The following is a 25,231-nucleotide window of genomic DNA, read 5'->3' on the forward strand; positions in this document are numbered from 1 at the left end:
AATCATTGAGGGTACACATATATATATATACCTCTTTTCCAACAGTCTTCTACCTTTCAAAACATCAATTATCTCAGACCTCACAGCCAGAAATAACCACATCTTTAACACACAATCATGGCTCCCACCAACTTTCAGAGTGAGGTCCGCATCACCCACATCACCACTGCCACTTCCATCTTGGAAATCGATGGAGTGAGCTTCCTCACCGACCCCGTCTTTGGGAACGCCCCTGTTGAGTACGACATTACCAACCTGATGCCCAAAGGAACCGAGAAAACGGTCTTGAAGTTTGATGAACCGCCGGCCTTGGGACTGCATCAGCTTCCAGTCATTGACGCAATTCTGCTGAGTCACGAGGATCATATCGACAACTTGGACGATGCTGGTCGCACCCTTTTGAACGGCCGCCCAGTCCTCACTACTCCTGATGGTGCAAAGAATCTGGCCCCACGACCTGCGGTTCAGGCCCTTAAGCCTTGGGAGACCGTGACTCTGACACTGCACGGCATCAAGTGGGAGATTACCGGGGTCCCATGTGTTCATCTGCCTGGAGGAGAGGTCACCGGCTTTATCCTACGAAACGACAAGTTCGGCCACAGCGAAGAAGGCTTACCCAACGCCATCTACTTTACTGGCGACACCGTTCTTCTTCCCGATCACTTCGACATCAAGCAGCGCTTCCATATTGTAGTTGCGCTCATGAACCTCGGCGATGCGAGATTCAAGATTGGTGGACGCGAAGAGCCACTTCAAATCACGATGGGAGGCAAGGAGGCTGCGACCCTCGTCCGCCATCTCAATGCCGATCACCTCGTCCCCATTCATTTCGAGTCTTGGCACCACTTTACTCAGCATGGTGAGGACCTTAGGAAGGCATTTGAGGCTGAAGGTATTCTGGACCGGGTCTACTGGCTGAAGCCCGGAGAGGCGCGAAGGATTATCTGAGAATGGGGCCAATGTCTCTCAATTCTGATGCCTCAGCGATTGTGGGAATAATTTCAGTTATGGAAAAAGCTCGATTTTGGTAGACTATACTATATATATAGTAGAATAAAAGCATCTGAAGGTATCCCCCACCATCACGGTTCTTGATTGTCTGGTATCCTACGCCACAAGATACCCTTGCCTCAGCAATCCACCTCAATGGCCATCAACGTTCCCGCACATCGGCAGTTGCGACGCATTCATGGGTATCTCGTAATGCCAGACAGGGGCCATGCCTCCGGGAGCTACGCCAAGTTCCAGGCGGAGAGCCTGGACTAGCTATGTAATATTCATGACAAAATTCTCGGCTGTTGAAAGTTATAGTGGCGTTCATGAAATGGATGCTACGGGCTCCTGATGCATAACGTTGACGGCCTCCAACGGCCAATCGTTTCTCATCATGTCTGCGGCTGAATATTGCAGTAGCCAGGACCGCCGTAGTGTGGAATTGCTGACAGCCTCAAGTTACATGCCAAGCGAATAGACGAACAATTACTGGCCGAAAGGGAAGTGGCTTTACAGGCAAGGGGGTTGAAAACTACATGTCACTTCAGCTTTGGGCAGGGGTCAGCAAAATACTGGGCTCTGCGTTGGCCAAGGTGCAGACGTAACTTTCAGCTTGTCGGTTGTCAGACGTGGACGGCATTGACCATTGGTTGCTGATATGCAGCTTCTGGCCTCGTTGTCAACAGGGTCCTCGCCAACGCCACTAAGGGGGATTCCCCTCATTCTTTATCAAGGGTCATTCCTCGTTCCCTTGTAAGGGTCAGATGCAGAGCCGCATGTTTCCACTCTGTGCCAGATAAATCCAAGCTGAGTGTTCTGGCCTGACCGCAAGTAAAACACCTTTTTACGATTTCAAGTTAGCATGGCTACCTCCAAAGATTCTCCCGCTCACTCTTATACTCCTGTTTCTCCTTCTGAGAGAGCAGATGCAGACGCCCAGGAGACCCAGTCCAACCAGAAAAGGCCTGCAAACATCCCGAGCCGTCTACGAACCACATATCTCTTCCCTATACTGCATATCCTCTGGTGCATCCTGCTCGTTCGATGCATGGTGTTCCTCCTCGATGGATACCACGCCATCCTCCCCGACGCGGCCCGCTACGTTGACAGACAGCTAAGACTTCGCGTTAGCGATGTCACCACCATCATTTCGGTCGCTTTGGTGGTCACAAGGCTTCTTGTTGGAGCATGGATGGGCGTGGTCCTCTGGAACGTCGTCTTCATTCTGCTGGGGACGTCCGGGTTGCACCTCTCCGAAGTCACCCAAACCTTCACCTATAAAGTGCCGCCATGGCATGCCATCCGTGGGAATAAGTCCGGCCTCTTCGTTGTGGCACTCTTGCTCTTGGTCGTTCCGCAGCCGCTTATTGGGCCCCTCATATCTGGTGCTGTGGACTGGGATGTCGGCTTCAGATACAGTGCGGACCTTGAGCAGACGCAAGCTGGGTATCCTGGAGCTAGCCCCTTGCTCTGGTTCTGGTATTACTACTCTAGCGAGGACCGTCGTTCCTACGTCCGCAGAGCTGCTGCCTACGCCTCAATCGCATGGGACGGCACGACGATTGACAAGGGCCACTGTCGTCACATCATGAATGACGATGGATTCCCCGTCAACTCCAGCATCCTGGATGCCACGATCCCCTGTCTTCGGATTAATTCAATCACGTTCCCAACCGAATACCCTCCAGACGATGTTTTCCAGATCGTCAATGGCTCAGTGCATGCTTCGACTTGGGAGGACGATCTGACTCGTGTCAAAGACCCTCCATTATCCTATGGCATAGATGGAAACGCAGTTCTTTTCGATAAGGACGACAGACCTGGGATGCTGGGCAACTTCCCGAACAAGAGTGACAATGCGTTCCGGATGGATGTCCCATCTGCTTACTTGCAATCCGGGATCTTCCACGCCGTGGTTCTGATCAACGGAACCGTCTCTCTCAATGGAAATAACTGTACAGACTTGAAAGAGAACATCTTCGGTATGAAGAAGTTCAACAATATCTTTACGCCGAACGAAAAGGGCAACTACTATCGGTGTTTCACTTACGCAGTCGTTAATCTCACTGCCGGCGTCGTCAGAAGCCCAACTAGCACCTACCTCTCGAGTCGCGTGATTCAAGGTGATACAGCCGACTCGGAATTACCGATAGAGCCTGCTCCCTGGGTCCAAGAAGCCATGTACCTCATGCCCGATGTCATGAGTGTGTTCAGTATGATGAACTCTTCCAGCCTCCCAACTTGGAACAATCTGGAGGAATACGTCACAAGACTCGTCCGATACTCATATCAAGGCTCGTGGGACATGCTCTCACGTTCATTCGAGCCGGATGACAACCTTCTATCTGTTAGGCGATACGAGCAGAGGCAGGTCGCTCAAGTCTCCCGTCCTCGGGTTTTTGGATGGCTTGGAGTTTCCCTGGCCCTGACCTTGTCATGGGCTTTGCTTGTACTGGGCCAGAAATATTCGTCCCGGAAAATTGTCGAGGATGGGCCAGTGGCTGCGCTCGTTACCGATTGTTCCCCGTTGCTCGATGGAGCCGAGAATGAGTTAACCAACATATCTTCAGCATCAGAGGCTAAAGGTGGAAAAAAGGTTAAGTTGTTAAGAGAAAGAGTTGGAAGGTACTCTTTGAATTGGACGGATTAGAATTGTAGTATGAGGGTTCATCGAATAGTGAAAAGTCTGCAAGATCCCAGGGGGTTGAATAAACGCTTTGATTATCTCTCAAAGGCGTGATGAAAGTCAGGCTCTTATGCCTATGTTCGGTCTACAAATACATAGCTTTGGCTCTAATATAGAAGTTCGTCTTGCTGGCCTGATCGCTATGAAATGACCCGACTTCCATTCAAACGGGTTATGCTCTAGAAAGTTCTTTTCTAAGGACAACATATGCAAGGAGCCCAGATAGGCTATTTACCGGTAAACAGCCCCTCGTTTCTATGATCGCGGCTTCAACAGTCTGGAAAGAAGAATATACTTGAGGCCATTATCACAGGCGATTATCACAGCCCTCTTTCACGCGCCTAGCTCATGTGCTAGTTGGATAGCAGCTACAATATTTAGGCTGCTGGAAACCCTTCCTCCTGGGCCAGTCGTCGATACATGGCTCGCGCCTCGGCTCCAAAAATTGCCCTCACCTCGTCAAACAGGGCAACGAATGCGGTAAGAGTGGCTTAATCGCAAAGCATCAAAGCAACATCATTAACTCTTTTATAATCTCAATGCTATCTCTCACCATCATGTTGAATCACACGATATCATGTCAACGCTCAAGATCGTTCTCGAGATGTTCTGGAGGGCCAATCATGTCAAAGTGGGTCACGGAGTCCTCCGTAGCGTGGACGCTGACTACAGGTTCTTATGCACAAGCGGTCGGTCAAGTTACATGATTCCTCCCGATGTTTAGTATTAGTATAATGCAGTACAGCACCTTTCCCCTAGATCTCTCCATTGGATCGACATCATCAGCTCACTGAGTTTACTGATCAATCTAGAAACCTCCTCCTTGCCCTTGAAGTGCCCACACCCGAGCCAGCAGTGCGGCCTCTGGTGGCTTTTGACATCGCATCAAGTACTGTCACAAAACGATTTTTAGATTACCAATATCGTCGTCATAATACGTTCTCGACTTCGCTGACTAAAAGAGGATTCGCGAGTACGAGAAACCAATTCTGCGCATTCAACTTGTAAGTCTGACACGGACGCAACGACGTTTCTTTACGTTCCTTCGCTAAACTTGACGGTCGCTGGGGACATTGTCTATAACAATGTACACATGTGCATGACCGAGTCTCCGTCCGAGAAAGATCGAGATGCCTGGATCGAGTGTCTCGACAAGTTGGAATCTTACAATCCCGTCATCGTCATTGGCTCTCATCACCGCCCCGGTGGCGTTGATGGAGCCTTCAACATCGGGGCTTCGCGGGAGTACATCAAAACGTTTAGCAGACTTGCGAAGGAGTCCAAATCGGCCAAACAGCTGTACGACAGCATGCTTCACGCTTACCCAGACCGGGGAAGCTCGTCTTGTGGTTGGGCTGCCAGGCTCAGTTCCCTTAAGTAGCTGTTTCAACAGGGATGTTCTTGGAGGAACCGCGGTTTCATCCGTCATCGAATTATGGAAGTAGCCTCAGCTAACTAAGTTACCAGCCTCGAGGTGGTCGGGGAGTTGAATTAGAACTCATACTGTATTTCCTAGGCTTCGGCACTGTACTGTAGCTGTCTTAACCAATCAGGAGTACTCCGGGGGTTATGAGATTACCAATCCACAGGGGTCACTCTTGTCTTCAGCGCCCTTCTATTTCCTGCCTCTCCTTGTCCACTTACTCCCCAGCAGTGTACATTACGATTCAATCCTAGTTCAGGACTGACTTTCGGCTCGCTTTCAGTGCCAAAATACACGCGCAAATGTCCAATTATCCATTCCCCAACGGTGACTCGCAGGCCAGTCACGCACTACCTGTGTTGCAAACCCCCCACGATCGCAGAAAACGAGCACAGGTGGTCAGAGCCTGTGATTATTGTCGTCGTCAACGTATCAAATGTGACAACCGTATTCCTTGCACCCCTTGTCAAGCGAGGGGCAGCCAATGCAGCAATGCCGTCATCAAGTCAACCACGCTACCTCAGGCATATCGGGAGATTGAGCGCTTGAGGCGAAAGATTCATGAGCTCGAATCAGAGCTTCAGCAACAAAAGGCCGAAAACAATGTCGATCCAGTAGTCTCTGCATCGCGAGAAGCAAATATCGACCCACTTCTTTCACGCCCTTCTCAGAGTCCTGCTCGTTATAGTTATGGAAGCCCGACGTGGCTGCAAAAGGGGGTTCACATCTGCGCTGGGCAATCGACGAACAAGACGTGGTATGGACCGTCGTCACTTTTCTACTTCATTACGCAAGTTCTAGACCTGCTCGGCCCACCTGGGCTTCAATCAGCCAGCCAGGACAAACTTCCGGGCTCTGTTCCAGCGAGCTCCTTGTTGGACGAACCAGGGAACACGGTTTCGCCCCTAGGTGATGATCGCCGGCCTGACCAAGCTGATCCTACATCGACTCCAGCAGAGGAATACCTGTCTCTGATGCAGGAAGAGTTCTTTATTGAGCTCTACTGGCAATCTCACCATACAGCCGTCTTCCCGATCATCGATGAGGCCGAGTTTCGGGAGCACTACAGATCCTCATGGACAGCTGAGGGCAACGTTAGGAAACCATCCCCCCTCGTTGATATCGTGATTGCAGTTTCCATGCAGCTTGGCATCTCGGCAACTCCAGCGGCTCGGCGGAACTTTGCCAGGCAAGAAGGCGATGCGACAGTTGTTGGCCGGAGATACTATCTTCGCTGCCAGAAGCTTCTGGCATATGAGCTCGAGAGCCCTGTCGTTTCAACTTTACAGAGCCAGATACTCTGCTCCGTGTATCTCTGCTGCGCAAACTTTCAGAACATGTCTGATGGTGCTTGCGGCGCGGTAGTCAGATCTGCACACATGCTTGGCCTTCACTTAGATCCACCAGACAGTCTTCCGCCAAAAGAGAGAGAGATGCGGAGGCGACTATGGTGGGCTGTTTATATCTTGGATAGCAAGATTGGCATGAAATATGGCAGACCCTTCCTCCTGAACCAGACCAGGTTTCTGCCCCGACTCCCGGAGCATAGCTTTGATGTTGCTATAGAGGCAGGATCAAGATTCAGTCCGCTCGGCTCCAACCTCAGCTGGCTGAGCTTTATCGTCTGCAAACGGAGCTGTTCCTGGCTGCAAGAGCAGTCTACACAGCCTTTTTCGATGACGCATCAAGGGCATTCACAGGTAATTCTGCCTCGGGCAACATAGACGCTTTCGAGGCCCATGCGGAAGCTTTCCGTGAAAGGCTTGGAGAAGTTGATATTTGGGCCCAATCCGTGCCCGATGCTCTGAAGACCACGCGGCTCGACAATGGACGCCCCCTTTCAACAGACTCCTGTCCTCTTGACGTGGAATTCTTTGCGCCCCTCTGGCTCCAACGACAACGCCTCTTGCTGGAACTCATGTATCACAACCTTTGTATCAACCTCTGTCGGCCTTTCATCTTTGCTTGCTCAGCGTCAACATCTATTGGTGTAGAACAGCTGGGGGTTAGATGTGCTCAACATGCTGCGACTTTTACCAGAATTATGCACCAAGTCCTTTCCTCGACAGATATCTTGAATGGCTGGCATGAAGCATTCCAGTGGCAGTGGAATGCGGCCATGACGCTTGTAGGCTTTGTTCTGGCTTACCCCCAGGCTGCGTCCACGGCACAGGCCAGGAAGGGCATTGACATGTCCTTGGACGTTCTGGATCTCTATAGCGCTAGCTTTGCGGTGGCAGCAAAGGCTGCTGATGTTATTCGCCGGCTTCGTGCCGAGGTTGATCGTGTCGCCTCCATCACGCGTCAAAACTCAAGCTCACCGGTCTTGATGAGACAGGCTGAGGGAGTTGAAGTGGTTGGAGTTTCTCCTGTGGACACGTCATCGACAACTTATGTGAGTGCTCTGGGCGAGACCGCTGAGGGACTATCGCTGGGAGAGAATGGGATTGATATTAGCGAGATGAATTCGACGTCTCTGCAGGCCATTCTAAATATGGCCTTTGACGTCGATCAATGGGCTGAGCCCTATATGCTCTGGCCGACCGGTGATGGGCGTGGACTTTGAGATCAAGATCAAGAATTGTAGCGTCTGGGGCCAAATTCACCGTAAGAGGGCGCCAAGGTCACGGATCCAAATGTTGTAGTTAACGTTCGTGAGGTAGCTCAGAAATTGCATTTCAACACTGCATGCTTGCATGGATTCAGTCGTTCTTCTTTGACAAAACAATTCACTCCAGATTATCAATAGCCTGCACCATCCTGTCATGTCTGATGAGAGGCTTGTGTCAGTGGCTGAACCTCACGTCTCGTTGATGGGTCAAGACTCGAAACCATGAGGCCTGTGATCTTAGTGTGGTGAAGAGCAATGGTTCTGGGGTTGTGTTCAGGCATCTCATAATAAAACTCTTTTAGGATTGGTTTGTTTCAACGCCATTGAACATTTCACAAGGAACATTTCTCAATTGATCTGCATTCAACAATATACTACCACCAGAGTATCTTTCAAAATACAAAAGGGGAGATTTCCATGCTGCCACCTATCATGCAACCTACTCACCCAGACGGATAGCAACCGACTTGTTTTGGGTATAGTTGGCTAGAGCAGCCTCCCCAAGCTCTCGGCCAATGCCTGATTCTTTGAATCCTCCGAATGGTAGAGCATGATGAAGAAGGTTAAAACAATTGACCCAAACCGTACCGGCCTGTAGGGCATTGGACATCCTGATAGCTGTTGTCAAGTCCTGTGTGTGGACGGCGGCAGCCAGGCCATAGGTGGTATCGTGAGCCATCTGAAGAGCTTCTTCCTCATCCTTGAACTTGGCGATGGAGCAGACTGGTCCGAAAATCTCCTCCTGCATGATCTTCATATCAGGTCGCACATCTGAAAAGATCGTAGGTTGGATGAAGTAGCCCTTCTCGCCGTGGCGAGAACCACCAGTAACCACGGTTGCTCCTTCAGCCTTGCCAGAGTCGATATAACTCATAACACGGTCATACTGCAGCTTGCTGACTTGAGGTCCCTGGAACGTCTCCTCCTGAAAGGGGTCGCCCACCTTGTTCTGCTGGGCGCGCTTCTTGAAAGCTTCAAGGAATTTATCATAGATTCCCTCTTGAACAAAAACGCGACTCCCCGCACAGCAAACCTGACCATGGTTGTAGTAAATGCCAAAGTTGACCCAATCCACGGCTTCCTCAACATTGGCGTCGTTAAAAACGATGTTTGGAGACTTTCCACCGAGCTCGAGCGTAACCTTCTTGAGGTTGGACATGGCCGCGGCCTTCATAATCTGCCGTCCAACGACTGTCGAACCGGTAAAGGCGACCTTATCCACATCCATGTGGGAGGTTATAGCTGCGCCGGCAACCTTGCCGGTTCCGGTAACGAGATTGAACACACCGGGAGGAAATCCGGCTTGTTGGATGAACTGAGTGAACACGAGGCCAGATAGGGGGGTTTGTTCCGCCGTTTTCATCACCACTGTATTTCCGGTAGCAAGAGCGGGCCCAATCTTCCAGGCGAACATCAAGAGGGGAAAGTTCCAGGGAATGATCTGCCCGCAAACTCCGAGCTGTTTCATCGTGGGTTAGTCTTTGGCCAGTGTTTAAGTAAAGGGAGATAGCGTACCGGCTCAGATCTGGTGTAATGGAACATGTCGGGAGCGATGTCAATCGTCTTTCCCTCAATCTTATCGGCCCATCCAGCATAATACCGGAGGCATCCGATAACTGCAGAAACGTCCCCGCGTGCATTGTTGATAGATTTGCCGTTATCAAGAGACTCGACAGCGGCCAGCAGCTCCTTGTTCTCTTCGGCAAGATCTGCGAGCTTGTAGAGCAGACGGCCACGGTCCTCAGGCGTGGAGCGTTTCCAGGTGGTTTCAAAGGCAGTCCGGGCTGCAGAAACAGCAAGATCGACGTCCTTTTCAGTTCCCTCGAAAACTGAAGTAATGACTTCCTCTGTGGAAGGGTTCACAACTTCGAGTTTCTTCTTGTCGACGCTCTCCACCCATTGTCCGTTGATGAACCTGAGATTCATTAACCTATGATTCCAGAAAGCAGGTATCTATCTTCGTAGAGATACGATGCATCCAGTGCAACTTACAGACCGATGGGCTGCTCGTAAGCGCCAGTGAGGGGTGTCTCGAGCTTGACGGTCAAACCCATGATGCTACAGGGACGGGAAACGTTGTAAGATGAGAGAAGAATAAGATCGAAGGAATAGATTTAGACAGAATTGCTTCTTGATAAGATCCAATTGTCTGATCGATGTGATTCTCGTTATTATCAAGGCGAGCAGGAATGGCCACATTTGTACCTGAGCTTTTGTGTTCGCGATTATTTAACATGATGCATACAAAGAACACCCTCGGTCACTTCACGTAATGCTCCCGTCAGTAGGTGTTACATCCGGCACAGGATTGAGTCCAGTAATCAAGAAAAGGCCACCTCCGCAACCTGGCTTACACAACAGCCGTCAAGTTTGAAGTAGGGGGCCCCGCAGTTCGCGGCTCCGCAATCCGGGGATGATCTCCTCCCCTGAGCCGAGCCACTCGGAGGACTCCGGTGTCGACTCCATCCCCGCCCCCGCGTATTCCGTCTTGATGCTTTGTAAGACAAGGACACCATGTCAAATACAATATGTAGGTATACCAACAGCAAAAGTGAAAGATGCAGTACCCTTCAACAGGTACCGAGGTAATAAGGCCATATATTTTGCTGGACACATCCACATGGCCACACCCCATGCTCAACCCGTATGATCCAGGTCCTTGAGACCTCCATTCGCCCTTGACCATGCCCATCTCTCTCTATGTTCCACCACGCCCTTCTACGAAGTCCATCATTCATACCCTCTGAGCGATGACGAGCGTCAGTCCATCGCTCGCTCCATCACCGACCTTCACTGCACCGCATTTACAACCCCGTCGTTTATCGTGCACGTACAGTTTGTTGCGCACGATATAAACGACCGAACGTATTAAATGGCTGGAAAACCAAGAACCGACAACTCAAAACGCATCATTGGAGTCGTCCGCACATCTCCTTCCCCTACCAAGTCGGACTTTGATACCCTTGCTGCCAACATTGAAGATGCCTGGTACAAAGCGCAGGCCTGAAGGGAAGAACCACTCTACCGAGACACATAGATTGCCGATGGTTACGTTTCTGCCAATGGTGACGATTCGCGAAGGAGCATGGAAATCCCAGAAGCTGGTCAGGAGGGTGGATGGCTGGAACAACAGCTCCCTTGCATGAGAATTATGCGTGAACAGGGGCTAGAAGACTTTACAGGCCTGCTTCAAGGGTTGCAGGATAGAAAGAACTTGGGGTAAATGCTTCAGTAATCTTATCAGGAGGGCCGAGGCCACCCATGAATACCAGCCTACCATGCACATATCGACTACATATCCCCAATGAGCAAGCTTTGACGCCTGTGCGATCTTCAGGCCACTTTCTGACCCATTTTCTTTAAAAATTCCTAGTTCCTGTGACATCTCTAAAACAGCTCATCAGCCTCCAAGACTCCCCATTACCACGCCAGGACCCTGACGGCGAAGGTTTTGAGTCTTACTAGCATGAACTCGCACAAGACAGCGCCGATTGTGAGGCGACTTGAGATTCTCAATGTCGAGATTTTGTCTAGCCAGGCTCGTGAGAAGTGGCTCATAAATAGTTTGTTGCTAGATTGAACGAAAAGGGATTCTTAATCTGCTATATCTTCCCTTCCGTTTCTCAGACAAGAAGCTCATCGCTTTTGATACTTTATGAAAACCGTCCGGAACAGATGTTTTGGTGGTATGGCTCGTATGACATAGATTAAGCATAGCAATGGCTGAATTTTAGATCCAGATTCAAACATCCTTGGACGCACAGGGACTATCAAAGGTATCCTGATCGAGCTTGGTGTTTATGTAGGCTAGTTGCAATGTTCAAGCCACCTCAGGTCATGTTCGCTATAGGGTAAGTGTCTCGGTGGGTCGAGATCAAGTTCAGTTCGATACCTGCATGAACGCCAACACTGGCAAGGCCGGGAGCATCTATGAAGCCAATGTTTAAGTCGATAAACAGGTCAATGACTCGAGCCTGATTATTCCCATTGACCATGTACGTAATAATCGGGGATGATCCATGGTGTACCTAACTCAGCTCAGTATTTGTTGGTCTCTTATCTTGGTGTGATTTGTTAGTGCCGAAGGTAAGCGGGTGGTGGAGTTGGCCGGCGGCCGGTGTGCTTGGACAACTCCTACCACTCCGAGACGTCAAGGTGGGAAATGGGACGTGGAATGCCGCCATTTTCTTAGAGATAAGCAATTACATTGTCTCATAATATGTAAATCTGGGGATTTATCGAGCAATGGGATGCGCAGATGGGCTGATTCTAGAAGACATCTGTTTGAGGAGAGGCACGTGACCGAGATCGTTCACCGCTGCGATATCGGATCCTGTCCCGCCGTCTCCGCCGCTTCCGCTCAGCGGATGCCGAAGCCGCCTCGGTGCCACTAAAGGAATCGCATGAGATATCCATCAACGTTGATTCGCCTGAATGAGCGGATGTCCATTCCGTCTCTTGATCGGTGCTTGAAAAGTCGACCCAAACCCCATCACTCGAGTTAATCCGATGCGGGGTCTACGCACCCCAAACTGTTTTACGTAAGGCGCCAACACAAGCAACCCCACGTATCTCGGTTCGCATCGTCAGAGTCATTCTTGGGTGTTTTGCCTTTAAAGATCCTTTCCTCACCTCGCGAATCTCACATCTCCTCAATTTCGAGAATCACACTCACAAAAACACAGCCAAAATGACTCCTTCACTACAAGATGCCAAGGTCTGCTTCGTCGGCGGTGGTAACATGGCCGCCGCCATTATCGGAGGTCTCCTCGCCAAGAACATCTCCAAGCAGAACATCTACGTCTCGGAGCCCTGGGAGGTGAACCGAAACAAGATGGCCGAGACTGGCGTCAAGACCACTGCCGACACCAAGGAAGCCTCTGCCGACGCCGACATCGTCATCCTCGCCGTCAAGCCCCAAGTCGCCAAGACGGTCTGTGAGGAGCTAGGTGCCGCCTGGTCTGACCGCGAGAGCCTGCCGGTTGTCATTTCTATCGCCGCCGGTATCACATTGACCAGCATCGCCGAGTGGTTCAAGCAGTCCAGCGGTCGTGCCCCTCACATTGTGCGCGTCATGCCCAACACCCCCGCCCTGGTTGGAGAGGGAGCTTCTGGCCTGTACGCCGGCGAGGACGTGACAGAAGCCGAGAGGGACTTGACCTCTGCTCTCCTGGGCACTGTCAGCAAGGCCACTGAGTGGGTTGAGAAGGAGGAGCTTCTGGATGTTGTCACTGGTCTTTCAGGTGAGTCTTCACATCACCTCTATCAATGCTGTAACTGACATGATAAGGCTCCGGCCCTGCTTACTTCTTCGCCTTTGTCGAGCACTTGATCGCCAGTGCCACCAGCCTCGGTCTTTCTGAGGAGCAGGCTACCCGCCTGGCCAAGCAGACCTGCTTCGGAGCCGGCAAGATGCTTGTCGAGTCGTCAGAGGAGCCCGCCCAGCTGCGCAAGAACGTCACCAGCCCCAACGGTACCACCCATGCCGCCCTGGTGAGCTTTGAGAACTCCGGCCTCAAGGCCATCGTCGACGGAGCTGTCAAGGCTGCTACCTCTCGTGCCGAGGAGCTTGGAAAGAACTAAATGTGAAAAGGCGTAACCTATAGAGTTGGTTGGTTCACTGGGTTGGGGTCTGGAAAACGTGTCAAATACCACAATCAGCAAATGATAGCATGCATACTGTTTAGCGTTACCATTGATGTCTCAGCTGAAGTTGTTCCTCCCATTTCTCTAGACAGGCTTTGCCTTGGGACGATGCTGTCCGAACTGTCTTGCCAACCATGCTTATAGGCGCTAGTATTGCGTGCCTTGGGAGCTGCAAATGTCTTCCACTAAGATCAAGGACTAGAGAGGGAGTTGGTGATCGAGTAGACATTATCTTTGGATAAAACCTGCCCGCTGCCAAAAAGGAAGCATGTGTTGTGCCTTTTGACTAGAGCAGGGATTCTGCTTCTCGAGAGAAAAGGCGGACTGTTGAAGTCTTTGATCATCAGTCAGATTGTAAAGGGAGAGACCGACGTCACGCTGCAAGTAAATGTCAAGATGCTTAGTGATGTGCGCTGAGAAAAGTCGTCAATATGCAAACTACATGACGAACTTCTCAGCAAGGTCATTGTAGATAACCTCGGGTCTCTCAACAACGCAATTGGGCCCTAGGTCGCCTGAGGACTGAAGGGAACGAAGTCTTGTGTTGAGTAGCAGTTGATAGTCTAGAAATCAAACCCGTAGGTTCTATCCTCACCTATCACATAATAGGTCCCGTTTTCCTTGGCGATACTAGCTCCGTGAGGTTTAATATGGTGTCCTTTGCTGTCCTAGATATGATTTTTGAGAGCAAAGAAGGTAGACGCCTTCATGCTATCGATTTGACCAGTAGCAGATACGCCGTGTTTAATGATTTGCCTAGATTGGTTTACTGTCAGGGACTGACGGCAACCCGTTTATACGTGAATGTCAGCAAGCAGGAAGAGGTCTCTGAAGGTCGCGTCATTGGTCGTCGCTCCTAGGCCAAGGGACGCATTACAATACTCGTAGGCCGGCTAATTTACCATAACCTAGTCACTCTATACGCGTATAACAACTGTGTTTTTTCTTGTCGTGGTTGGCTGGCTCTTTTGGAGATGTCACTGATCACAAGAAAGATACGCGTATAATAATAGCGTGCGACCAGCAGGGATCATTCATGTTTGCGGGGTTTAGCGCCGGCTATGATTAGCTGCGTATACCGATAGGCTGGTTCGAGATGTTGACGTGGCGTCATCGAAGTGATGATCGACTTGGAACAAGGACTTGGGCTGGCATGGAGGTTGTCGTAGTAGTAATGCCTGTCTTACCAGACCACGGGCTTGGATACCCAAGATCCACACCGCTTTCTCAAGCCATGATCGAAGACAGGAGTGATTGGCAAGATGCGAACACGTCAGGCAGGTCTCTCCCATTCGGAAGACAGAACGTATATCATGTGGCTGTACCATTGTAAAAGCCGAATGTATTAGATTATGGGGAATTTTAAAATGCAAAACATGTTCTTAATCTAAATATAAAAAGCTGTATGCCCCGGGAGCGTTGATTCAGAAGTGAAGTTTCATGGAAACAGTCGGGATGATAGTAACAGGACTAAGTAAACCCGTCGCCACACGCTCACTGATCGGTGCTCCCATGTGTTTCTGCAATGTGACGGGGAGAGGCTGACTTCCTGCAGTTGACAAGTTGCCGATGACAGACCGAACATAATTCCACATGGTTGTTGGGACAAGAACCTGAACAAGATTGTGGCCGTTTACCAGATGTTCAGTAATGTCGATATGGGCATGAGCAGGGTCCAGCGGGGGCAAGGAAACTTCGTTGATAGAGACAATAACTGCGTCTTTGACGTTTGGGATATGCAGATAAGCCCCGAGACTATAATTGAGTTCCGTAAGGGGCGGCCACTCAAAAGAGGTGCTATAGAAACCGATGCCGGACGTGTTGACTAGCGCAGGGATTTCCGTCCATGATGTGGGAGTGTCGAGTTGATGAGAAGTGTTGTACTTGAAAGTCCCAGCCAAGTCGGAGAAGTTATCAGGCGCTTCCCAGTGCTCAACCGTCAAGTTCCAATCAACCAGTTGGAAAGGCTCTGGTATGTTTGCCGTGTTGACACCGTAATCTGTTCCATTTGATAAAATAACCTTGGAAACATCCTTGGACTGCTTGAATGAAACCACAAAAACATCCTCGTCATCATCATCGACTTTGGCCTCTACTAGGCTGGCGCTCGTCGTGTTGATATAGACGGGAGGAATTGATCCACGCTGTTCAGAAGCATCGCCAAATGCCAAAAACAGCGTCTGATTTCCAGATAAACTGATTGGAATGGTGGTAGAGTCATTGTCGCGTTGGTAAACTGCCACTGGAAATGTTTCACCAGTCCAGGGGTCGAGGAAGTAGGGCTTTGCTAAACTTTGGACGGTGATGGATCCACGCAAGGGATCCAAATCTGCATACAGCATGGCGTAGCGCGAGGTCTTGTCTTCTCTCCAGGTGGTGTAAAGAGTGCCATTGACATCTGCTCCGACATTGGGGCGTATATTGAGCGATGATAGTTTGTTGGCAACTTGCCCAGCCTTAACCTGGTGGACGTTCTCGGTTCTGACAAGGCTCTGTAGTTGACTGGTGAAGTCGGCGTGATGGCCCTCGGATCCGGTAGCGTACTCGCCAGGGAGGCCGCCGGCGAGCAAAATCGGGAGACCTCTGCGGGCGAAAAGGGCGAGCGTCTCTAAGGCGGCACAGGTAATGTTCTGGCTGCTAGGGACAACTAAAGCCTTCCATGCTGGACCGTCGGGGGCGAGAACTCCATCCTGGACTGTGGCATGGGGGCCGAGAAGGTTCTCTGGGCTAAGATAACTATATGACCAACCTATTCAAAGTGAGCTTCTGCGAATTTAGGAACTAAGTTTGTTCAGTCAACTTACCCTTCTTGAGCAGGTCTACTTGATCATAGACTGTGACAAAAGCTGTTGCCGACTGCTTGTTGTAAATAGCGACATCCGTCTTTGCAACTCCTCGCTGTTGAATGTACTGTGCTCTTCAAATGTACCCCAGGACAGACTGTAGCGCGTGCTCCCATGAAGGGAGTTTTGCAGACCAGGGATCTGAGAACAGGTACCTAAAGGGGGTGTAGCCGGGCCACGTCGTGCCAAAGTAACTGCCCGAGTAAGTCTGACCGTGGATCACGACACGATTGACGCCTCCGACAAGAGCGCGGTTGATCGAGAAAAGAAGGTCTGGGATATGAAGGCTGAATGCCGAGCCCCTGACTGCGCCCATCTCATTCGAGATAATGCGTTTCCCGGATAGGTGCGCGGGGCCTGTAAACTGACGATAAGAGTCAACCGAGTCAACAAAGCTCAAACTCTCGCATTCAGGTACATCCACGTAAGGAATAACGGCTTGCATATCCATGGGCATTCCGTAGGCAGGCTGGACTGAGAGTTGTAGTCTGAGGGTTTGTCGAACCCACTGGCCCAAAGTCTCAAGATACTCCCTATACCCGTCTACCAGTGCCGCTCGGTAATCGTTGACATATCCTTGGCCCTGATCCGGTGTGTCCAAGATGCAGTGGAAAGACCCGGGAGAATCCCCCTGAACCGCCAGATTGTTCTGCTTGAAGGTGATAAGGGGCATGTAGAGCTCTAGTTGATATCCGAACAGCTTCTCAAAACGGGATGCCAGGGTTCGAGACCAGGTCACATTGGATGGAAGTTCAAGGCTGTCTTCCCACGCTAAAAAAGGCTTGGTTAGTTGACAAGTCAAAACAGCTTCCGAGGTCACTCACCATATCGACCAGCCTTGTGTAGGAGTTCTGGAATGCCATCCACAAGCATATGCTGCTGCCAGAAATCTATCACCACTTGAGCTCCCGCGCGGTCAAAGTGGTCGACGGCATATGATCCATTGTCAAAGATGGTCTCGTGCCGAGACGACTCGAAGTGCAAGTTTCTGTAGCCTGATAATCGCTCGTAAAAGGCAAAAATGCGGTAGTGTGTTCCAGTTGGCGCCCGAGGCAGAGAAATCTTGAAATGACCCGTGTTTTCGTCGAAACCTTGCAGATGCCGCTTCAGGCTATCGGCCTTGAGGGTGTACTCTTGGTAGGTGATGTTTGATGCCCCTGCAGTGCCAACAACTTGAGCAGAGGCGTTGCGAGTAGAGGACACCGACGCAGTTACCAGGGAAACGAGTGTTCCATCAGCCCAGCCAGGAAGAATTCCTTCGAATGAGCCGTTCTGAGGCACCTCAGCAGTGTATGGGATCTGTGAAAGCTATCAGTTGTGTTGAAAGATAGAGTAGTAATTCGCCTGACCCACCATGTCCCACTGCAGCCCAGGGTTTGTTGCATCCGCTGGCACGCCTTGACCCTGATTAGGTCCTAGGATGAAATCCATCAAAGTCCCTTCCTGTAAATGGGTTTGCAATGCCGTCTTGAAGAGGTGACGATATGCCGGTGTGCCAAATCCAAAAGTGGACCAATTTGCTCCCACGGGCATCACGCCCAGCTCGCCACCATATTCGTAGAACCCAACAAGCTCTATTCCGCCAGAACCGATAGCCGTCGATTGCTTGATGTCGTTTGCCAGTACCTCGGCGTCAACACTGGCATCTGGAAGCCAGTATCGGAAAAGTGGCTTGAACAGTGACGAGGGATTGAGAAAACTGCCTGTGTCGATTTGTCTTGGAGACACATGACTAACATCGACTGGAGACGGAAAGGCACGAGAGGGGTAGAAGGAAAGCCCCGAAAGAAGCACAAGTGCTCTCATTTTTGGCGTGAATGCATGAAATGTTGAGCATGAGGAACAATAGAGATGCTCAAGAGGTACAACACATGATATTTATTTTATTATTCCGCAGATGAATGCTCCTCGCTCAATCTCGCCAGATGACGTATCACACTTCTCCGCTTTTTCCAGCCTCACGGTACTCCAACAAGGGGCTTCTTCTCTATACGCGTATCCATATTAACCCGAAGTGGGCATTCACGGGCATATCCGTGCCCGAACCGCTCACAAGGGCCACGATGTCGATGCTATGCGCCAACTTGAGGGCTTGGTCGTATAGTTATGGCTCATTACGTCCATGTTTTTTTCTTTGCCTTTTGCCCGAAGGCCCTGGGTGGTGTCCTGAGGTCACGCGACGTGATCAGAACCCCCCCAAAGCCATGCAAGTCGAGAAGCTACGGCCTCCCCCACGCCATCATTGGAACTCTGTGGTTCGTTTTCATGGCATTCAACTTTTGTCGTTTAGGGGTCACGTCTGCCTATCCCACCTACAACCCCACAGCACTGATTTGAAGCTATATCTATTGCGAGGGGGCTACAACGGCACATCCATGGCTTGTCTGTCCTCTCTCATATCAATTTGTAAAATTTTCACTCCATTCATATCTTCATTCTTTAAACGCTGCCTACGAAGTCTCGTTGTGCCCTGGCTTGTGATTTACACTCCCACAAGTGCACCTATCATCAAACTGTTATCAAGCTGGCATCAACTTGGAAGTCATAGGTTCCCCCTACCATTAAATATCAGCCGGGCAGCCACGAAAAAAATGTTGACAAATGTTTTGACGTCAGCCATGTGGTTTGTTGGTCCAGCTGTAAAAGACTAGTGGTTGCCGTTGAATGCAGTAATTTCCACTAGAGCATCTCTTCTTGCTATTTATCCGGCAGTTCAACCTGTGTTTCAGCCGGGCTGGGCGATTGTGATTCTCCCCGGATGCGAAGATCCGATTCGACCAAGCTGGACTTGTTTTGGGGCGGCACGGCAACCAGACCAAAATCAACAAGCTCGCTGCTGGTAACGAATAACCTGATTCCCTACCTGAATTGGGTATAAAATTGGAACCATATGAAAAGGATATGGTAACAATTTGTCAGCTCGAGTAATCATTAAATGCGGTCCTAAGCCACTACATCCGAGTTTTACACACATGCTTGCATGATCGTCAGGCTGTGCCGGACAATTTGAGATGTCCGGAAGTGAGAACTGCTTCGGAGTTAAGACGGGGCCAATCACAGCTCGAGGATTCAGACACTATTCCGTTTCTGGTATCTGATCTCTTATTGGTCCATCTTTCCTCTGACAAGTTCAACATGTATATAACTTTCCAACAGTTCTTCATAGCAACGACACTTCAGAATATTCAATCATCTCAAGCACCTTACACTATCTACCTCAAGAAAGATTCTTACAACATTCGCCACTCATCACAATGGAGTTTCCCAACACCTCTCTCATCGGTGGCGCTGCCGACATCCCCGTCAACTCTCCCACTCCCATCTTGACTTTCAGTCCTGTCGTCATTCCCAGCTCAGACCGCCGAGTTGACTTGGAGCTCAAGGTCACGGCTCCATCTACAGGAGATTTTCTCCCCATCATTCTCCTCTCACATGGCCATGGCCCTAGTAATTACCTCTCCTCGTTCAAGGGCTATGGGCCCATCGTCGACTTCTGGGCTTCGCATGGCTTCGTTGTCATTCAACCTACGCACTTGAGCTCTAGACAGCTTGGCTTCGAGCTCAACGCTGAGAGCATCCGGGAGCTTTTCTTGGAGTCACGAGCCAAGGACATGAGTCGGATCCTTGATAATCTCGACACCATCGAGGAGACTGTTCCCCTTCTCAAGGGCCGACTCGACAAGTCCAAGGTCGCTGTTGCGGGCCACTCACTGGGTGGAATGACTGCTACCATTCTCCTGGGGGCCGTCAACACAGACCCTCGTGATGGAACCAAGACGGAGCTTGCTGATAAGCGCATCAAGGCTGGTGTGGTCATTGGAGGTACCGGAACTGGTGGATCAGACCTCTCTGAAAATGGAAGAACCAAGTTGATCCCCTTCCACAACCCTGATTTCAGCACCATGAGCACACCTTCTCTCATCGTATGGGGCGACTCGGATGTCGGTCCTCATCTGACTGTTCGAGGTGCCGACTGGCATGCCGATCCATACACCCTTGCTCCGGGACCCAAGGCCTCCTTCTGTATCAAGGAGGGTCGTCACGGATTCGGTGGAATTAGCGGCTGGGATGCACTTGAGTGCCAGGATGAGAGCCCAGAGAGGCTGGCGGCTGTGCAGAGGGTTACCTGGGCGTATCTCAGGAGCCAGTTGTATCCTGGTGACAAGGCGTGGGACGAGGCACGCAAGGGACTTGAGGGACATGAGGAGATTGGAAAGATTGAGCAGAAGTAGAAGGTCACGCATCATATCGAAGTAGGAGAAGTAGTTGGACAGGAGAATACGACACTTGAATCTGGATAATGGCTGCACACGAAGGGGTTTATGCGTCTGATATTGCAACTAGTTTCTCTACTCTTTATCGTATCTAAACATAAAAAGTTGCGTAATACTTTTAGTCTGATAATACGTGTTCTCTAAGGCCTTTGATTCCATCTGGGTACTTAGATGGTGGCCTTTGGGCATATGGGTATGGCATTGGATTTCGTGAGAAGCTGATATAGCCACTTAGGATTTCCCTTTAACACTACGCGACCCTCGAATAAAATTCCACAGCAGTCCCTGTCACATATCAATGGGCGTGTTGAATACAGGGTTGACTCATTCCCGCTGTCCCACGTCCCGCAAGCTTGAAGTGACCTTTCCACCACGATTTACTTGCCCATAATCTTTTGCACAATCTCTACCGCTCGGCCATAATCTGTACGTGGCCAGTTGTCCCTAACCCAAGCCTCATCCGAATCAATCGCAAATGTCAAGCATCGCCAGTACAGCGCCCTGACGAGTAATTGTAAATGCACCTCTTCCGTACCATACATCTCGACCAAATCTTCACCCTGACCATGCCACGCAAGCCCGTCCGCGACAACTATGGCCTCTGCAAACAAGGCGGGTCGCCAGTAGGGAGTGATGTCGATGATGCCCGGAGGGGCCGCTGGGTTGTTATCGTCAAAGAGCACGTTTCCAGTGAGGTCTCCGTGGATCAGTTGACTCCTGATATCTGACGGGAGCTCTTTTCGAAGTTGTGAGAGCTGCTGAAGAACTGGGTGGACAAGCGAAAGTATGTCGGCGTTGACATCTGCCACGTCACAAATCGACTTCTCACCCCAGGTCACCAGGTCTGCTTCGGTCCATCGATTTCGTCTCTCGACCAGAAAGGGAGGCCTTTCGGTACGGATGATGGCAATATCTGCGTGAAAAGCGCGACAAGCCTTCAAAATCGCCTCAAAGTTGGATGCTGGGGCTGATCTGCCTGGCACCAATGCCCAAGCCGTCCAGCCTTCAAAGACGAAGCCATGTGGTGACCGTATCGGCCGTGACATGCGGTACCCTGATGGGGCTTTTGCCATAATGGATTCGCACAACTCTGCGACCCATCCCGCTTCTTGGTCGTCATCTGAGGGCTTTAAGACGACATTCCCCGCCTGGAAGCACAAGCCCCTGCCGCCATCGATTGGGACTGGTTCACCTGAGGTGGAGAAGGCTTCGAGGACTTGAGGTGATGGCTGTGTCATTTTGGCTGGATTTCTTGCGGGTCGTTGTTGGAATAGATCAAGGAACTGTTGGCGAGAAGATGCTGCTTCTTCAACTGTTGCCTGCAGATAGTTGATCACTGGAAGGGCGCGCCAAGGACTGGTCACATGGCACAAGCAAAACAAAGCAATTAGTCATTTTCTATTCGTGAATCTATCATAACTTTTCTTCGTCACCATATTAAGTGCCTACGCCCAATGCAGCCTCATTTTGCCCAGTCATTCACAAGCCCAACGAATATCTCCACCTGCGTCGAGTCTGTCGCCCACGTCGTCAACAGCCGAATAATAGCTTCATCGTCCCCCCATTTCTCCCACACGTAAAACGTAAAGTGCTTCTGCAGCATCTTAATCAGACCAAGAGGAAGCACCGCAAACACCTGGTTGGTCTCTGTAACAGCGTGCACCGAGTATCCCGCCTTGGAGATGCCCCTGGAAAGCCTCTCGGCTGCCAGGTTGGCTCCCCGTGCGAGATCAAAGTACAGGTTCTCCTTGAACAGCTCGGCAAACTGTGCACCGATGATGCGACCCTTGGCAAGTAGAGAGCCATGCTGCTTGACGTAGAACTCAAAGTCGGTTGCCAGTTGGGCATCTTTGACCACGACAGCTTCACCAAGGAGCGCACCATTCTTGGTACCCCCGACCCAGAAGATGTCTGTCAACTCCATGACATCCTGTAGCGTCATATCGTTGCTTTTAGATGTAAGAGCAGCCCCAATGCGTGCACCATCGAGGAACAAGATGAGCCCACGCTCCTCGCAGACCAACTTGATGGCAGCAAGCTCCCTCCTGGTATAAATCGTCCCAAACTCGGTGGCATTGGAGATGTATACAAGTCGGGGCTTGGCCATGTGGGGAAAGTGCCAGTTATCTTCGAGGGCTCGTTCGATCGACTCAGGCGTCAACTTTCCGTTGCGCGGCTCGACGTTGATGATCTTGTGCCCGCTAGCCTCGACCGCACCCGTCTCTCTCGTGACGATGTGTCCTGAACTTGCAGCTATAACAGCTTCGTGCGGTCGCAGGCACGCGGCGATGGAGATGGCATTAGCTGACGTCCCGCTCGGCACAAAAAAGACGCCAACATCGTCACGGCCAAGATGAAACCGAATCCTTTGTCGGGCGAGGTCGCAGTATGTGTCGCGTCCGTATCCCGTCTCTTGAGACTCATTGCTGGCTATCAATGCCTTGAGCAACGCCGGATGGGCTCCCTCGCTGTAGTCATCGGTGAAGCTATAGCGGAAAGCTGTTGTAGCGACTTCGGACGGCATCTTGTTGGACGATAACCTTGATGTCTCAGAGTTGTTTGCCTCTCTCAACTTTTTCCATCACCATTTCTATATACCAACAACAATCTCCACACAATGATCCACCGACGCATCACTTGATTGCAACACAGGCGTCGTTACTAAGAGGGCTCTTAGTCAATGGACCCCTGTGGGTCGTTACTCAACAATCGATGACACCTCGTCCAAAGCATGTCGAGCTAATGCGGCCGAAGATGACTAAAGCCACGCGTGGAAGTATGGAACTCCGAGATAATCGTGCCATGTGAGCGCCTCGTGTGGTTGCGATTGGATAGCTTCACGGTGAACGTGGCGGAGACTCGGGGTTGAAGCGGAGCTTTCATTCTCTATCTACCCGTGGGACCGGGCCGGTTGAGTGCATCGAGATTAAGCTGGGCTAAACAGCCGGGAGGTTTGCTGATGAGATTGTGTTGGCGGCGTCGATGGAAAAGTCGATGAAGCTGCGGTATGTTTGGACGGTTGTCGGGTCCAGAGGCTTCGGGTACGTCAAGATGTTTTGCTGCTTAGGCTTTAGAGGTATGCCCATTGCTACAAGGTCACCTGATCCAGGACGCAGTTCTGGGTATTTCTGAAAGAACGCGGGATCGATTTTGTAATATCCAGCTCCCTTGTCCATGTTGAGTTTCCGAAAGGCAGCGCGGGCATATGCCGGAGAAGAGAACAGCATAGCGACGCTCGGGGCGGGCAGTGTCGCCATATCCGTATCATTTCCAGGCATGCTAGCATCCATGGCCGTGATCAGGTCCGTAACGCGGATGTACGCCGTGGCCAGGGGAGCTCCTTGTACAAGACTAGCCATAGGTGTCTCAACCACGTATCCCGTGACGGCATCACAAAAGATCTGATCGATGTCAGGATTGGCCGAGTGGTGCTGCACGAGCTGGTCTCGAAGCGCCGGGAAGGGGATCCAGTCGATGACTAATGGGTGTTGATGCTCCAGCTGAATCGGTGTGGGCTGATATCTCGGGTGCAGCTTGTTGTATGTGGCGATGGAAGGGAATAGTTGCCAAGCTGTGAGTTCGATGATGTGATAGAAGCGTGTTTTGGCGTACCAGGCCATGACGTCAGGTCTTGTCATGCTGTTGAATAGGGACAAGGCCATAAGGACGGGTTGATAGATGCTATCACCGTTAGCCGCTGACATTCGGTGGAAACTTTGACTGGTGTAGTTACCTCTGGACCGGATACTGACCACCTGCAGCAAAGCCAAGGCCGTTTAGTTTTGACAGTAAAAGACGCTGAAGAAGTTGAATGTGGTCCGAAAAGGGCGAGTTACTCCAGTTAAAGTCTTTCCCCAGGATCATGCTCGCTTCTTGAGTCGCACTCATGGCGTCAAAATAGGGCTCCGGCCCCATTTGGTACCGATGACTCCAGATTCCCGGTAGCTGAGCGTAGAAAGGACTGGTGCCGGCGCCGTTTACAAGTTCGGCAGACGTTGGACATTGTGCGTCTTAAGATGAAAGTTAGAAAGAAGCAGAAATGACTTGAGAAGGATGTTAGTGGTACTAACCTGGGACAGCATTCTGCATGGCGAAAGGGGTAGAATCGAGAGGAGGAGAGGGACCAAACACCTGAGGCGTAAAAGATGATGGCCCGGAAACAGAAAGGCCCTGAGTCGGTGTGTTGGAGAAGGGCCCCGTCATAGAGACAACGTCCTCATCTGCCTCTTCATACTCTTCCCTGTCGTCATCCTCTTCACCCTCAACATCTTCCAAAGCCTCGCCAACTTGATCGCCAGTACCATCAAGCGTCGCCGAAACCGAATTACAGATGGACTTTATCGATGCAAGATGCCTCGACAGGTCAGCCTGGACCTGCACAAGCTTCTGCCGCAGAAGACGATTTTCCCGCTGGTAAGCCTTGACACGCTCGCTCTCCTCTTTCTGCAGCTCATTACGAAGGCTTGCTAGTTCTCTGATTTGCTCTTTGGTCCTGCGACGAAACGCCTGTTGCGAGAGGCGGTTGCGCGTTTTTCTATCAATTCAAATCAGCATTCTCCTCCTGAAAGTTGAAACATACAACTTACTTCTCCTCCTTCTCCCGTTCTCGTTCCTCTTCAGTCATAGCTGGGTCTTTTTTCCTGGCCCGTTGACCGGATTTGGGAGTCGTCATGTCGTCAGTATTGTCATACTCCAAACTCCCAATGCAACAGGGACTCGGCGGTGGAGAGAGTGACAAGGAAAGGGACGAATCCA

The 25,231-nt window shown here is 50.8% G+C and overlaps 9 protein-coding genes across 9 annotated transcripts; 4 read left to right on the plus strand and 5 right to left on the minus strand.

The window, feature by feature from the left end:
* Positions 1 to 117: 117 nt before the first annotated feature.
* On the plus strand, positions 118 to 948 carry NCS54_00765700 (MBL-fold metallo hydrolase domain-containing protein; the record flags this gene model as incomplete). The annotated part of the gene is made up of 1 exon (XM_053153072.1): positions 118 to 948. One exon carries the CDS (start codon positions 118 to 120, stop codon positions 946 to 948), a length of 831 nt encoding a protein of 276 aa, XP_053009047.1.
* Positions 949 to 1,855: 907 nt separating this feature from the next.
* Positions 1,856 to 7,668, plus strand: NCS54_00765800 (Fungal-trans domain-containing protein; the record flags this gene model as incomplete). Its single annotated transcript, XM_053153073.1, has 3 exons — positions 1,856 to 3,340; positions 5,627 to 6,624; positions 6,675 to 7,668. The coding sequence occupies 3 exons, from the start codon at positions 1,856 to 1,858 to the stop codon at positions 7,666 to 7,668; spliced, it is 3,477 nt and encodes a 1,158-aa protein (XP_053009048.1).
* Positions 7,669 to 8,152: 484 nt separating this feature from the next.
* NCS54_00765900 (Hypothetical protein) lies at positions 8,153 to 9,767 on the minus strand (the record flags this gene model as incomplete). The annotated part of the gene is made up of 3 exons (XM_053153074.1): positions 8,153 to 9,172; positions 9,229 to 9,628; positions 9,706 to 9,767. The coding sequence occupies 3 exons, from the start codon at positions 9,765 to 9,767 to the stop codon at positions 8,153 to 8,155; spliced, it is 1,482 nt and encodes a 493-aa protein (XP_053009049.1).
* Positions 9,768 to 12,403: 2,636 nt separating this feature from the next.
* Positions 12,404 to 13,296, plus strand: NCS54_00766000 (Pyrroline-5-carboxylate reductase; the record flags this gene model as incomplete). Its single annotated transcript, XM_053153075.1, has 2 exons — positions 12,404 to 12,956; positions 13,004 to 13,296. The coding sequence occupies 2 exons, from the start codon at positions 12,404 to 12,406 to the stop codon at positions 13,294 to 13,296; spliced, it is 846 nt and encodes a 281-aa protein (XP_053009050.1).
* A 1,487-nt stretch (positions 13,297 to 14,783) lies between these two features.
* Positions 14,784 to 18,008, minus strand: NCS54_00766100 (Hypothetical protein; the record flags this gene model as incomplete). Its single annotated transcript, XM_053153076.1, has 5 exons — positions 14,784 to 16,108; positions 16,164 to 16,276; positions 16,358 to 16,973; positions 17,027 to 17,501; positions 17,556 to 18,008. The coding sequence occupies 5 exons, from the start codon at positions 18,006 to 18,008 to the stop codon at positions 14,784 to 14,786; spliced, it is 2,982 nt and encodes a 993-aa protein (XP_053009051.1).
* A 1,448-nt stretch (positions 18,009 to 19,456) lies between these two features.
* NCS54_00766200 (Hypothetical protein) lies at positions 19,457 to 20,434 on the plus strand (the record flags this gene model as incomplete). Its single annotated transcript, XM_053153077.1, has 1 exon — positions 19,457 to 20,434. The coding sequence occupies one exon, from the start codon at positions 19,457 to 19,459 to the stop codon at positions 20,432 to 20,434; it is 978 nt and encodes a 325-aa protein (XP_053009052.1).
* A 419-nt stretch (positions 20,435 to 20,853) lies between these two features.
* NCS54_00766300 (Hypothetical protein) lies at positions 20,854 to 21,714 on the minus strand (the record flags this gene model as incomplete). Its single annotated transcript, XM_053153078.1, has 1 exon — positions 20,854 to 21,714. The coding sequence occupies one exon, from the start codon at positions 21,712 to 21,714 to the stop codon at positions 20,854 to 20,856; it is 861 nt and encodes a 286-aa protein (XP_053009053.1).
* A 224-nt stretch (positions 21,715 to 21,938) lies between these two features.
* Positions 21,939 to 23,000, minus strand: NCS54_00766400 (Beta-elim-lyase domain-containing protein; the record flags this gene model as incomplete). Its single annotated transcript, XM_053153079.1, has 1 exon — positions 21,939 to 23,000. The coding sequence occupies one exon, from the start codon at positions 22,998 to 23,000 to the stop codon at positions 21,939 to 21,941; it is 1,062 nt and encodes a 353-aa protein (XP_053009054.1).
* Positions 23,001 to 23,412: 412 nt separating this feature from the next.
* NCS54_00766500 (BZIP domain-containing protein) lies at positions 23,413 to 25,148 on the minus strand (the record flags this gene model as incomplete). Its single annotated transcript, XM_053153080.1, has 4 exons — positions 23,413 to 24,157; positions 24,210 to 24,486; positions 24,547 to 25,010; positions 25,063 to 25,148. The coding sequence occupies 4 exons, from the start codon at positions 25,146 to 25,148 to the stop codon at positions 23,413 to 23,415; spliced, it is 1,572 nt and encodes a 523-aa protein (XP_053009055.1).
* Between the last annotated feature and the right edge of the window lie 83 nt (positions 25,149 to 25,231).

The sequence above is a fragment of the Fusarium falciforme genome, chromosome 6, assembly GCF_026873545.1.
Source record: "Fusarium falciforme chromosome 6, complete sequence".
Classification (NCBI taxonomy): domain Eukaryota; kingdom Fungi; phylum Ascomycota; class Sordariomycetes; order Hypocreales; family Nectriaceae; genus Fusarium; species Fusarium falciforme.